The sequence below is a fragment of the Gambusia affinis genome, linkage group LG07, assembly GCF_019740435.1.
Source record: "Gambusia affinis linkage group LG07, SWU_Gaff_1.0, whole genome shotgun sequence".
Lineage (NCBI taxonomy): Eukaryota > Metazoa > Chordata > Actinopteri > Cyprinodontiformes > Poeciliidae > Gambusia > Gambusia affinis.
The window spans coordinates 29,665,077-29,680,221 of NC_057874.1; the positions used below are offsets into that span (position 1 = coordinate 29,665,077).

General features: G+C 45.2%; 1 protein-coding gene across 1 annotated transcript; it reads left to right on the top strand.

Annotated features, from left to right (window-relative positions):
* The first annotated feature begins 122 nt into the window (after nt 1–122).
* rbl1 (retinoblastoma-like 1 (p107)) lies at nt 123–14,774 on the top strand. Its single transcript, XM_044122462.1, has 22 exons — nt 123–433; nt 1,328–1,461; nt 3,841–4,044; nt 4,148–4,212; nt 5,046–5,174; nt 5,922–6,085; nt 6,263–6,327; nt 6,418–6,589; nt 6,837–7,003; nt 7,752–7,864; nt 7,946–8,049; nt 8,123–8,260; nt 8,540–8,704; nt 9,401–9,542; nt 9,611–9,823; nt 9,937–10,121; nt 10,191–10,367; nt 11,680–11,751; nt 11,842–11,929; nt 12,243–12,391; nt 12,465–12,629; nt 13,495–14,774. Exons 1-22 carry the CDS (start codon nt 272–274, stop codon nt 13,687–13,689), a joined length of 3,168 nt encoding a protein of 1,055 aa, XP_043978397.1. The 5' UTR covers nt 123–271; the 3' UTR covers nt 13,690–14,774.
* The last annotated feature ends 371 nt before the right edge of the window (nt 14,775–15,145 follow it).

Here is a 15,145-nt window from a genome sequence, read left to right on the forward strand (position 1 = left end):
TACAAAGTACCAAACAGTCGCACGTGAGCGCTGGATCGGCTCTGGATTGGAGCTTTGCCGCAGCGACGCTTCCCTCGCTTCTGATTGGGCGAAACCCCGAAGTTTTGGCGCCAACGCAATGCATTGTGGATAATGGTGGCGGAAGTTCGACGCTCGTGGAGGGTGTTGTTGTTGGTGTTGGTGTTCGGGGTCTGCGCCGTGTTTCTGTGTTTAACTTTCGCCAGTGGGAGGGGATTTGCGGTGGGAACCGCGGCCGTGTGTCAGCGTGTGAATGCGGGGCGAAGAGTCGTCGGATTCCGAGTCGGGGAGGATGGAGGAGAGTTCGGTCCGGAGGAGTTTGGAGACTTTGTGTCAAGAACTGAACATGGACGAGCAGACAGCAGCTGAAGCCATGGACAACTTCACAGCAATATGGAATACATACACCCTGGAGGTGAGCAAAGGCGCCCCGTTTCTACTGAATCAGGCGGCCTGCTGCTAAAAACTAACTTTAACTGCTCCGGGGACTCCGACCTGGTCTGTAGGGTAACCCGGACCGAGGGACACAAACCCGGGGTTAAAGGGCTTGGGCGACCCGCTCCCTTTGGTCGGTCAGGACTGAGAAACGGATATTTTTACCTGGTTCGTCTTTTAAACTCAATCTGTGACTGAATGTCGAGCTTTACCAGTTTGAACTTGATGAACTAAGATACAAAGTAAAAAATTATAGCAAATAAATAGAAATATCAAAATCAGATAATTGTAAACAACTTTTACAATATTACTGATATTTTTTGTTTTTATCCACACCGGTATATAGCCTTCATTTATATTAATATTAATTGCACTCATTCATATTTGTATAATCCGTGCTACTCAGCGTCATGTCCTCCATGCCACATATTACAAGTTTAATAATATATAATCCATAAAGACAACCACAAATCTATAATAAACAATCTATCTATATGTTTATTTTGTGGGTTTGCTATTTCAGCTAAAAAAATAACTTATTACAATAAAAAACATTAAATATAAGCAGTAAACAGATATTTGATTAATTTCTTTTTTGCTAAGCCAGAAGCTCAACAGGACAATGAATTATTGTTTATTAGTTTTTGTATTCTTGCGTTGGGTTTTTCCAGACCCACAACAAACCTGAGATTAAGAGAAATAAATAATCACACCGTAGCAATTGTTTTTAAACCACAGTGACTTATGTAATGTAATTTTTCTGAGATTGAAAACAATTTTCAAGACAAAAATGTAGTAAAAATGCAACTTCTTTTTGATCAAATCCCATGTAGACTTTCTGTGCTGACCATGGTTTCTGCTGCTGTGTCTCCAGGGCGAGGTGGTCCACTGGCTGGCCTGTGCGCTGTACGCGGCCTGCAGGAAGGGCTCCACTCCCACCGTGGGGAAGGGGCTGATGGAGGGGAACTGCGTCTCGCTCACCAGGATCCTGCGCTGCGCCAAGCTGAGGTCAGACGCTTCCTGCTTCACTAGAAACCAGTAAAGCTACAGAAAAACTAAATCCAGCAGTGACGAGTTCAGCTGCAGATCAAGATAAAAAGCATCCACGCTTTTATCAAAATCAGCTTTTATATTACAAAGATGCCGAAATTACAAAATTCACTCCAAGGTTTTTTCTTTTTCTTCTTTTTTTTTTTTGCTCTTGTTTATTTTACATTTAAATTTCAAGCTGTTGGCAAAACTCTCTGTCCAGCAGAGGGCAGTGTTCACAAAAACTTCTGGTGTGGGACGTTTTCAAAGGAAATTAGTTTTTATTTAATCATGAATATTAACATGTTTCACACTGAACTTTAAACATATTAGATAAAAAGTTTATAGATGCAAATATGACGTCAAACTGCTTTTATCACCAAAACCTGAGTCAGAGTAGGAACAGTAGGAAGTGACATAAAGCTGCAGCCGTCCTGTTTCCTCCAGTCTTCTTCATCTTCATCATCATCATCATCAGATTCCAGTTTGTTGTGGAAATTCACACAGAATCAATAGTTCCTCATTTTTTTATGCAATGTAATTGGTTGTTTAATTGTTTGTTTATTGCAATATTTTGCAAAAATGCTCAAAAGCATTTTGTTTAAGTGATACTAACTCCCACCAGCAGGGGGCGGTATTTCTTACTGCTGCCTCAGCCTTAATTCAGGTAAAGGTTTGGTTTGTGATACACGAAGAAACAAAAATCAAGTTATTTAATGTTTGTCCACTTGTTGATTCTCATCTTTTTTCTTCTTTATGCAGATTTTGGGTGAGAGAAAAAAATTGTTAAATTCCTTCCAAATGTTTCTCAAGCAGTGCCACAAAATCATAGATTTTAATTTGAAAAACCACAGAAGTGATCAGGAAATCCTGATTGAGACGCAGCTCTCTCTGCAGCTCTGGATCTACAGCGTTACGCCTGAAAACCTGCTCAGCCTGCTGGTCGGCGCCGAGGCGTCCGCCGTGTTTTCGCATTAAAAGATGTTAAAGTGACAGAAAAAGTAAAAATATTACTGGGTAATTATATGTTACGGGAAAACGGCGTCAGTGAAACGTTATTGAGAGTCTTAGTCTATAACTATAACCTTAAAAACAACAAATCAAAGTTAAAATGAATATTAATTATTTGCACTTGTGTTTAATCCAAATAAAGTCAGTGGCTCCATCGGGCCCCCAGGGCTTCAGGGGCCATAAATGCTAATATTTTAACACAAATACATAAATGTGATATTTATTTATTGAGATGATCAATGCTGCTAAATTTGATTTAATGGTTTCAGCATAAATTTAAATATTTTAAATTGATTAATATTTAAATGTATGATTTATAGCTGCTGACAAGTTTACTTTGTAAAAGTTCAAACAATATTCATAGTTAGATTGGTTTGTTACCATAGCAACAATCTAATGCTGAGTTTTAATAAAAGTCACAGAAACTATTCTGGCTGCTGAAGTTTGTTGCTCGAGTTTTTCTGATCTCCGCATTAACTCTGTCTGGCTAAGTGGACAAAGCATTTGGTACGGATTGATGCACCGTGCAATCAGAAAAATAATACTAATACGCAAAACAACGGGCAGAGGCGCTGCTTTAAATGCATAAACTAAACATATCTATTATAAACTTATCTTTCAGAATAAATCTGCTCAGTGAAACACTCAGAGCAACAACCGGCAAAAAACAAAGAAAAAATTAAGCAATTTTGTTGTTATTATTATTATTATTATAAACATAAACAAGCAACGTTTAGCCTGGCGGGGCTAGTAAAGCCTGGCGGGCTGCCAGGCTTCCATTACTCTGGGGGAACCCTGGCGTTTATTTCTCTGTAGCAGTGAAACGGATCAGATGTTGGATCAAAGTTTTATATGCAAACATTTTCTAGCACAACGTTTGGACTTAGATAAGTATTATAAACTGCCAAAATTGATCTTAAAACGGTTGTGAAAACATAAATTTACTAGGAATTATCACAAAACATGGGAAAACATAAGAAATTCTCTGAAAATATTCAAAACTAATAAGAAATTAGCCTTGAAGTAACCAAATAGTGTCCTAGTCCAGGCAAAACTCTCCTAAGAATGGGGCAGCTGCCGGCCAATCAGCGACGATCTCATGTGGAGACAAACTGCAGTAAGTTTGTCAGGAAGCAGGTTGGTTAGTTTTTCAGCAAACGATTTTAAAAAACGTCGGTACTGTCCGACGTTTTGTTCACAAATGATAATCAGACAGAAACGTTGAAACCAAACCATCGCAGTTTGGTAGCAACTGATTTATGATTCATGTCCAGATACCAAAGCCAAATGTTTTCTGCTCCGTATTTTGCCGTTTTCTGACTGGACGTTGCTGCTGTCGCCGTTCAGCCTCATCCAGTTCTTCTCCAAGATGCGGAAATGGGCCGACATGTCCAACCTGTCGCAGGACTTCAGGCTGCGGATGAACCGGCTGGAGCGCAACTTTGAGGTTTCCACGGTGATCTTCCGTAAGTTCGAGCCCATCTTCAGGGACATGTTCGTGAATCCCCAGGGATGCGAGGCACCACGGCAGCCGCGCAGCAGGAAGCACAGGTACCGAGGCGACGCCGTTGGTTTAATGTGGAAACCTGTTTCTGTAAAGAGTGTGTTTGTTCTGGCAGCCTCACTGGGAGTGTGTGTGACTTTAACCCTGCAGGCGGCTGCCCTGTCACATCACTGACGTGTTCAAGTTCTGCTGGACGTTGTTCGTGTACACTAAAGGTATCCGGAAACGATCCGCCAGTTCCTGCTGCGTCGCTGTAAACGTGTTTCCTGCTCTCTGTTCTGTGCTGCAGGAATATGATCATTTATTCAGCTAGAATATATATTCTGAATTAGGGCTGAAACAATTAATCGTGATTAATCAGTAACTGAAATAATCACCAACTAATTTAGTTACTGGTTGATCGTTAACTGGAGGATTGAGACTAAAAAAAGTCAATTTTCTAAAAAAACAACATCTTCAAATCAGTTTTTAATCCAAAACTTTACAAACACTTAAAATATTTTACCCAAAACTTGCCTGTCCAGGTGGGGTCAAACAACCAGGCACACACACACACACACACACACCCACACACACACACACACACACACACACAGGGAGGAAGCCAGAAAACCCACCATGCACAGGGAGAACATGCAAACAGAAAGACCCGGGCCAGGAATCAAACCCACAACCTTCTTGCTGCAAGGCAACAGCTCTACCAGCTGCACCACTGTGCAGCCCCCATTTTTAATGTATTTCTAATATTGTATAAAAAGGTTTAAGTGGTTAAATAAAAACCCTGTAGAATGTGCCAATCATTTTACCTAATTAGTCGATTAATGGTCAATAATTGATCACTCAAATCCTCATGAGTTGCAGCTGAAATGGTTAATCAGAGCGATTCCTGAACAGAGTGAATAGTTGCGCTCCAAACACAGAATGAGGTCATAAAATAACCTTTGCAGAAAAATACTGGAATCAGTTTTTGCTCTTGTTGCGTTTAGTTGATTTCTTCTTGGATGTTTTTGTGCCGATCCGAACTGAGCGAGGATTCGATTCCCCGCAGGAAACTTCCGGATGATCGGAGACGACCTGGTGAACTCGTACCACCTGCTGCTCTGCTGCCTGGACCTGGTGTTCGGCAACGCTCTGCTGTGTGCCAACCGGAAGGAGCTGATCAACCCCGGCTTCAGAGGTCAGAGGGCACGGCAGCGGCTCCACTTTCACAGAAAAACATCAGACAATAAAGACCAACATTAGACTTTTAGCACATTTCCTGTCCAAAGCGGTAAAACATGTTCAGATAAAAAGCTTTTTCATCCTGAATGGAAAATGTTTTTATTTATTTTTTTTTTTCCCCTTTTTTTTCTCTGAAGAGTTTTTTTGCGGCACTAGTGGCTCGTATTTTTGCGTCAGTCTGCAGACAAAAAGGAGGATGAGGAGAGGACATGTGGCAAGGGTCGCCAGGACCGGGAGTCGAACCCTCGACGTCCGCGTCGAGGACTAAGGACTCCAAACGTGTGGCGTGCGCCACCACAGCACGCCCCGTTTTTATTTTGTAGTTTTTGCTTCATTGTGTGTTGCAGTTTATGATTAATAAATCAGGTAATGATTAATCGATTACAAAATTATGGAGGATCGTTTCAGTAATCGATTAATCAGTTCAGCTGTAATATTAAATGGTAATAAGCAGAAACTTTCCTGACAGATTCAGAGGCATTTAAAGTTCAGAATCAGTTTTAATTCATCAAGTTTTGCGCCACTGTGACAGACTGGTGACCTGTCAGAGTGGCCCCGCCCCCTGTCCTGGTGGCCCCGCCCCCTGTCCTGGTGGCCCCGCCGCTCACAGCTGGAGGCCCCAGCAGCGTCCCGACTTCGCTGGGGACAAAGGTGCATGAAAATGTATGGATCACTGAATGTTTTCTCACCTGTGCGTCTGCAGGTGTGCCTCCCTCGTTCCGATTGGACGGCCCCGCCCCCCAGAGCGAGGCTCCGCCCTGCGTCTTGGAGAAGCTGTGTGAGCTGCATGACGGCCTGGTGGTGGAGGCCAAAGGCATCAAGCAGCACTACTTCAAACCGTACATCCACAAACTGTTCCACAAACAGGTGGAGGCTGATCACTAATAACCAGAAACAACCAGTTAATAATAATCAGTTATTAACCAGTTAATAACAATCAGTTATTAACCAGTTAATAATAATCAGTTATTAACCCGTTTATTAATAACCAGGTAATAACTCTAACCCAGCTTCATGCTGTTTCCTCTCTGTTTTGTCCATCAGATCCTGAAAGGAAACGAAAAGCTTTTCACTGAAATGTTGGATCCTCAGAACTTTATTGACAACAAGTAAGAAACAGAAACTCCACTTATTATGTTTATTATTTTCTGCTGCGTTTTGCGCTGCGTTTCCCTGCTGAACGTTCCTTGTGTCCTCAGTAAAGCCATAAACAGGGAGTACGAGGAGTACGTGCTGACAGCGGGAGATTTCGATGAGCGAGTCTTCCTGGGAGCTGACGCCGACGAGGAAATCGGAACGCCAAGGAAGTTTGTTCAGGAGAGAATCGCCAGCCAGGCTGCAGCTCAGAGAGACGGACAGCAGGTGGAGAAGGTACAGAGAGAGAGAGAGAAAGAAACAGAGAGAGAAACAGACAGAAAGAGAGAGACAGAGAGAGACAAACAGAGAGAGAAGGAGAGACAGAAACAGAGAGAAAGAGAGACAGAAAGAGAGAGAGAGACATTTGCCTGGAGTCTCAAACAGGCCCAGATTATTTTTACCCTCAGAAAAATCAATCGTCCTAAAGACAAAAAACAAAGTCATTCCTGAAGTTGAGACGTTTCTCTCTCTCTCCCTGCAGCGCGGCTCCCTCGCCCCGTCCACTCCCCTGACGGGACGCGTCTACCTGAAGGAGAAGGACTTGCTGTTCACGCCCATCTCCGCGGCGACGCAGAGTGTGAGCCGGCTGCAGAGCATGGTGGCGGGTCTGAGGATGGCTCCCAGTGAAAACCTGCTGCAGATCTTCAGGTTGGCTCCAGTTCTTGCTGTTCCCTGCTGCAGCGCCGTCCCCCTGCTGCAGCGCTGTCCCCCTGCTGCAGCGCCGTCCCCTCAGCCCCCTGCTGCAGCGCTGTCCCCTTGGCCCCCTGCTGCAGCGCCGTCCCCCTGCTGCAGCACCGTCCCCTCGGCCCCCTGCTGCAGCCCGGTAGACCTGTTTCTACTGGGACCAAACTGCATTTGTCGCGAGCCATTTCTCCTGATAGCGCTAGCTTAGCATGTTAGCTTTGATTGTATTTACCCAGAATGCCTTGCTCTGCAGTCCACTTCCTGCTTTTGGAGCGGTGTCTGGTCCGCTTGGCGTTCACATTCAAAACCAACCAGAGTTCACTTCAACCAAACCCAGACCGAGGTTTGGAGGAACAGAGGTCAGAGGTCAATTAGCGATTACACCTCACCACTGAACCGGACTTTGACTAGGCAGACGCACTGCAGGTTTACCAAACAGAGCCGGTGTGAAATCAGCCCTTATTTAAAGATTTACAGTTTTGTTGTATGGATCTGCTTTGTTTTGTTGGAAGTTTGACATTTCAGTCATAGTTTCACCAATCATAACGGTTTCTGTTCTCTTTGGTCTTAACTTTCTGTTTGCTGTGAAAGCTGATCATCAGCATGACTCAGCTCTTTAAGAACATCAATCCTTCAGTTTGGATTTTTAAACAAAACAAATCACCAGCCATCTTCTGCCGTTGATTTTCATGTCTCCTGTTTGTCTCTGCAGGTCCTGCTCCAGAGATCCCACTGACGCCATTCTGGCTCGGGTCAAAACTTTGGGACAAACCTTCAAGGAACATTACACCAACGACTCCGAGGATGCGCCGGGATCTCACATCGGTACGAGAAACGCCCTGGACTCTGATGGAGCTGAAGGTTTTGTTTCAGACTCTAACGCTGAAGGTTTTGGTTTTGTTTCAGACTTTGCTGAGAGCCGCTGGAAGCTGGCTGAGATCCTCTACCACAAAGTCCTGGAGAACGTTCTGGTCCAGGAGACGAAGCGTCTGCAGGGCCGGGACATGAGTGTAAGCAGAGAGCGGAGCAGAGTGCGGCGGTGGCGTACCGTCCCTTTAAATCTGACCTTGCGTTTGCTGCCAGGTTCTGCTGGAGCAGGACATCTTCCACTGCTCCCTGGTGGCGTGCTGCCTGGAGGTGGTCCTGTTCTCCTACAGCTCCCAGAGAACCTTCCCCTGGATCATCAACGTCTTCAAGCTGCCGCCGTTCTACTTCTTCAAGGTAACCAGTCCCTCGGGACAGGAAGTGACGCTCGGGACAGGAAGTGTAAATCAAATGTGTGGAGAGAATCTTACTGACTTGGTATCGTTATCGATATTTCGCATCGATCCTCTCACTGCATTCTGTGACTCGAGGCGGCTTAAACTACCGCTAACTAGCTGCTAATGTAGCCACGCTAGCCAGCTAGCTAGCTAGCGTTTTGCGAGCGTCCCGGGTTGAATTTATCGATGGGCGACGTTCGGAGCGGCGGCGGGCTGAAGCTGTTTGTGTCGCATGCAGGTGATCGAGGTGTTCATCCGCTCAGAGGAAGGTCTGTCCCGCGACATGGTGAAGCATCTGAACGCCATCGAGGAGCAGGTTCTGGAGAGCCGGGCCTGGGCCTCGGACTCCGCCCTGTGGAGCGCCCTGGAGGCCGCCGGCGGGAAAGTCCCCACGGTGGAGGAGGTGAGCAGCAAGTTCTTCCTGCTCAGAACCAACTGAACAACCATCAGCAGCCGAAGCGTCTACTTGTATGAAATCATTTTTAACTCGGTAAAAATTCAATATTTTGATCCCTCATTTCAGAAAATTAACTGTTTTAGAGTTAAATTCTCCAAAGTTTTCTGTAATTTATGGCTGGATGAAACGTGGGGCTGATCTGCTTCATGCAAAAGGAGCCCAGAACCAGAACCAGAACCAGAACATCGATATGAACAAAGCTTTAAGTCTCATATTACATCATAGAAAGGGTCCAGCTTTACGCATCTTGGTGTAAGTGAGAGAGAACATAAGACCCATTTAATAAGAATATATTATATCTGATTCGTTGAACCAGATATTTTTAGGTTTTATTATTTGAAGAGTATTTTATTCATTGAAATGTCACAAACCTGCCAGCTGTGGCTGATTATCATGTTCCAGTTTTCTGTTCAGGAGAAACATGAAGCTGTTTCACAGTCAGGAAACTTTCATTCTTATTTCAACGGAGACAAACTGAATCCATCTCCGTCGGTCCAGTCGAGGTTCTGCCTGGAGCCGCTGGCTCGTCATGAATCCTAGGAAACGTTTATTCTGAAAATCGGAGTGAAGCGACATGAACGTCCTCCTGGAATCACTCGGATATTTTTCAGTAAACTCTACAGCAGGTCTGTCTCTGTGCAGGTGAACTTCTCGTCTTGTCTGGATCCGGGTTCCGGTTCCGGTTCCTCTAACGGCCAGTCTCATCTGCCACTGATGGCCCAGTCTCCCATCATCCACCCTCGGATCAGGGAGTTCAGGTCGGGTCTGGGAAGTTCACGGAAAGGTCGGTTTCCTGCGTTCTGACATCTGTCACAGTTTCCACGGATTCACGACGGTTTTGTCTCCTTCCAGAAGTTCCTCCGTCTCCGCTGTCGGTCCACGACAGGTACAGCTCTCCGGCCGCCGGCAGCGCCAAGCGCCGGCTCTTTGGCGACGACACGCCGGCGCCCCCTGCTGGTCTGAACGTCGCCGTCAGCCCGACGCCGTCTCCAGCCAAGAGGCTGACGTTTGGGACGAGCCAGAAGAACGGAGGCCAGAGCGCCGTGCTCAGCATCCCACTGCAAGGTGGGTCCGGTTCTGGGTCTGGGTCTGGTTAAACTACCTTAGCAGTAACCTTTCAGTCTGAAATGAGTTGGTCCAACAGAACCAGAACCCGCTCTGTGTTCTGATGTGTGCAGGTGAGCGAGCGTTCGCCCTGATCCCGGTCCAACCCTGCGAGTCCTCCGGCGTCGTCACGGCTCACTTCCTGCTGACCTCGTCCCCGGGTCGGGTTGCCGTCGCCACGGCGACCTCCAGCACCGACCCGCAGTCGGGAACCGGGCGGCCACGGCGAACCGGGTCGCTGGCGCTGTTCTTCAGGAAGGTAGGAGTCGGAGAACGGCTGGAGGAGCGCCCGTAACCTCTGACCTCCCTGACCTCTGGCCTTGTCCAGGTGTACCACCTGTCCAGCGTGCGGCTCAGAGATCTGTGCCTGAAGCTGGACGTGTCGTCGGATCTGCGCCGGAAAATCTGGACGTGTTTTGAGCACGTTGTGGTTCAGTGCAGCGATCTGATGAAGGACCGGCATCTGGACCAGCTGCTGCTCTGCTGCGTCTACATCATCGCCAAGGTAACCGCACACTCCTTACATCATCGCCAAGGTAACCGCACACTCCTTACGTCATCGCCAAGGCAACCGCACGCTCGTTACGTCATCGCCAAGGCAACCGCACACTCCTTACATCATCGCCAAGGTAACCGCACGCTCCTTACGTCATCGCCAAGGCAACCGCACGCTCTTTACGTCATCGCCAAGGCAACCGCACTCTCATTACGTCATCGCCAAGGCAACCGCACGCTCATTACGTCATCGCCAAGGCAACCGCACGCTCTTTACGTCATCGCCAAGGCAACCGCACGCTCATTACGTCATCGCCAAGGCAACCGCACGCTCTTTACGTCATCGCCAAGGCAACCGCACGCTCGTTATGTCATCGCCAAGACAACCGCACGCTCGTTACGTCATCGCCAAGGCAACCGCACGCTCGTTACGTCATCGCCAAGGCAACCGCACGCTCGTTACGTCATCGCCAAGGCAACCGCACGCTTGGTTTCTCGTTTCAGTAACAGCTGACCTTCTTACTGCTTAGAGAAATAACATTTTCTTTGCTGCTCTGTGGAAAAACTGCATCATCACATCTAACTCTGTGTCATGCTGGAAAATATTAATTTGTTTATTCAAAATATCTTAAATTTTACACACATTTAGAGAAAGAATCTGAAAATCTAAAAAAGCTCAGTTTATCTTCCACTGCTGCAGAAAATAAAACATATAAAATCCAACAGCAAAGTTATGAGATTATAACTTTACTGAAAGAAAGTGAGTTTTGTGTCGCGTCTCATTTATTCCCCTGGGAATAGAGATTGATTCATAGAAACTGATCTAGCTTAATAAGTATAAGTTTGATTCTTAGTTTATTAAATTTATCTGCAGTATAAATGCATGTGATGCTGCAGTCACAAGCATCTAAAATATTTGGTACGATATTAAATTTAAATTCATGCAAAATCAACAGAATCCCACATTTTTTTCTTGCTAATTCATAATTGTTTGTTTACTGCAAATTTTCTGTAAAGATGAAAATTAATGCATCAGTTAATGAATCAGTTCATTGTATCTAATATCAGGTTATGCCCTAAAAGACCATGAAGTGTCCATCTGCCTCAACAAGCCAGATTTGAGTTCGCAGGACCGCCTGAAGCCCTTCAGGGGGCCAGAAACGGCCCCCGGGCCTCAGTTTGGAGACCCCAGCTGTTCAGTACATTTACAGGATGAGATGTAGCTGGTAAAACAGGACAGGTTGACAGAAACGTGCGCTACTGGATGGTTCTTGCTGAAGCGCGGCTCCTTTAATGCGGCGGCCATTTGTTTCTCCCTGCAGATCACCAAAGAGACGCTCACCTTCCAGGACATCATGAAGTGTTACCGCAGCCAGCCGCAGGCCAGCAGCCACGTGAGCAACACTCACCGCTCAGCATCCACAGCTGCTGCACAGCCTGCGCTGACTCTGTGTGTGTGTGTGTGTGCGTGTGTGTGTGTTCAGGTGTACCGCAGTGTGTTGCTTCGTCACACTCCCAGAGAGCAGCCAGCCGATGAAAACATGGAGGTGGACTCCGTGTCTGGAGGAGAATGTAAGAACAGATGCTAACTGCGTTAGCTGCACAGGTGACCCTAGCAGCTTCACAGAGGAGACTGTGGAGGTTAAAGGTCATATCCGGTCCAGCTGGGTTTGTGAAGGACTGGGCAGCAAAACCAGTCAGGAGACTTAAAAACAGTTTCATATTTTTGTTTGTTGACAGAAACTAAAGAGGAAATGAGAAAACTAGTTATTTATTTTAGCCTCAGCTAAATGACAACGTTCTTATTTCCTTCCATCAGGGTTAAATATGGTTTAATATTATTGTTATTTTTATTATTGCAATATCACATCATGTTTTCCTTCAGCTGCAGAGAAAGCCAATCAGCAGCCAGCAGGCAGACGTCCTGACCAATCAGAGGAGGAGGAGCGTGGTGACCTCATCCAGTTTTACAACATGGTCTTCGTCCTGAAGATGAAGAGCTTCGCTATGCGCTACGCCACCGGCGACGCCCGGGTACGGCATGCTAACGCTCAGCCGGCATGCTAATGTTAGCGCTGCTCTGACCTCTGACCTGTGTGTCCCGCAGGCCGACGCACCGCCCCTCTCTCCGTTCCCGTCGGTCCGCGCTCAGCCTCTGTCGCCGCGGCGCGTCAGTCAGAGACACTCGCTCTACGTTTCACCTCACAAGAACTCAGCAGGGAGTCTGACGCCAAACTCCTTCACCTACAAGATCAACAGCAGCCCGTCCAAGGCAAACACACACACACACACACACACACACACACACACACACACACACACACACACACACAGTTCTCAGCAGAAGATGCTCCTGAGTATCAGCAGTTTTCTAAGACACGAATCATAAGATTTTTGACAAAACAAGAAGAAAAATACTTTTTTGGACAAACTCTTCCCATATTTTTGTGCATTTTGTTTCCAGTTTGGTTCTTAACTCACTGAACAACAAATGATTGTGTATCTACCGTATTTTCAGGACTATAAGCTGCTACTTGTTCCTCACACTCTGAACCCTGTGCGGCTCTTTTTCTTCAGCCACCAGGGGGCTCTGTAGCAGGAAGTGAATCATGGGAAGTCAAAATTGGAAATCAAAGAAGAAAGTGCTGATTTTCATTTGGAACCAGTACATGCTAGCAGCAGGCACGACGGAGGAATGTTTTCAGACTCATCATAACACGAAGAAGTTCATATGATGCAGCGTTTAAGTTGAAGGCTGTAGATCTGGCAGGACACGTCGGCAGGCTGCAGTAAACTCGGCGTGAACGAATCCACGGTTCGGCGTTGGAGCTGCGTCGTTAAAAGCAGATTTAGTCAGGGTGGAAAACCGAGAGACCAGCAGCTTATAGCCGCTTATATATGAACGTTTTTTGTTTTTTTACTTTGTGGGTGCGACTTATAGTGGGTTTCGCTTTATAGTCCAGGAAATACGGTATTTCAATGCCTAAAAAAAGTATTTGTATGCTTTTAACTTTTTACATTTTTCCACATGATGACATGTTTTTTGTTCCTCCGTTTGTAGAAGTTTAGTTCATAATATTATTATTAGTTTCTCTTGGCTGATGACGCTGACTGATGAACGCGTTCCCGGCCTGCAGGAGCTGTCGGACATCAACCGGATGATCCGCCAGGGCGCCGTCAGCAGGAAGAGGGCCTTCACCATGGAGGGCGACGTGATGATGTCATCAGCGTGCGACTCGCCCAGTAAGAGGGCGTGTCCGGAGAACGGCAGCGGTCCCGACGTTCTGCTGAAGCGCCTGCAGGACGTCGTGTCCGAGCGCCAGAGCCACTGACCCCCGTAACCACGGTAACGCGTTACAGAACCGCCGTAACCGCGGTTTTACACGCTGACCTGCCGTCAGTTTGTCCGGTTTGAGAAAAGGGTCTGAACACAAAACGCTTTAATCCAGATTTTCTGCTGCAGGATTATTTTTACTGCTAATCTGATCAACTCATGTCCGTCACTCGGCCACATTTGCTAGAAATAATTTAAAATCACATAAAATTGCTCAATATTTGTGATTTTATTCAACCTTAGAGTCAATATTGGATTTGTTGTTAAAACAGGAGTGTCCAAAGTGTGGTCCAGGGGCCATTTGTGGGCCCCCAAACAGATTTTGTGCGGCCCATGAACATAAAAGAATAACAGTACGTATCTACTGTTTTTTGCAAGTTGAGACTTTTTGTGTTTTTGGATTCGACTTAAATTTTACTCAAATGGAGACCAACCTGGGTTAACGGGTCGCTGTCTCTTTAAGAGACTTCATCTCATCGTTTTGGTACCAGAACAGTAAAAATCCACTCGGCCCTTTTACTCCGTTTCCTCATTCTTCCATCACGTGGTTTGATGCTCACCAGTTTCCTGTTCCAACATTTTCACAGATATTTATCAAAGCAAATTTTCTTTTCGTTTTCTGGAAATTATTTAGTTTTTTTTTCCAAAGTGCGGTCCAAATGCTCAGAGAGGTCAGAGGTCAGACCAATAGTTTGAACTTCTTTGGGAAACGTTGAAACGAAATGAGACGATCATAAATGTTCATATTTATGTAGTTTTCCTTTTTTAGTGACAGTATTGCAAAAAATATTGTTTATAGTTTCTTGTGATGTTTTTTATGGTGAGACGTCCTGAAGTCTCATATTTATGTTGGTAAAAAAATCAAGTTTTAAATATTTTCTGTTAATTTTTATTGGTAGTTTTGAGCCTTTCAGTGTGTAGCATCTACACATCATCCTGGCAGATATTACATATTATATTTCACTTCATGTCAGTAAAAATTACTAAATGTTTTGTTTTTTTGTAAATCTAGAGTTTAATCAAGATGCAATAATGTTTGAGAGTTTCTTTCCTTTTGTAAAATAAAGTTAATTTCTCTTTTCACTTATTGTCTTTGATTTTGTATTGTTTTATTTTTTTCCTTTCTTATCTACATGGGTTTTGTAAAAACAAAATAAGAACTTGTAATTTCTGCATGTTAATGTTTTTTAGTGTCGTCTCTTCATCGGGATGTTTTACAGAAAATCTGAAGAATCCCAATTCTGACTCTAAGATACTGAAAACATCCCAGTAGTTTTATCTTTGACTCTGAGAGGAAAACAGAGGAAGGACTGACTTTTATAGTTTTAAAATACGCATAAATAAATCTCATCACCAGTTCAGAAACAATGAATTTTAAATAAATAAGAAAACAGAAATGGAAATCTTGAAAAACAAGTTTGTTTAAATTTTCTGGGATTTTTCTCAAAAATGAA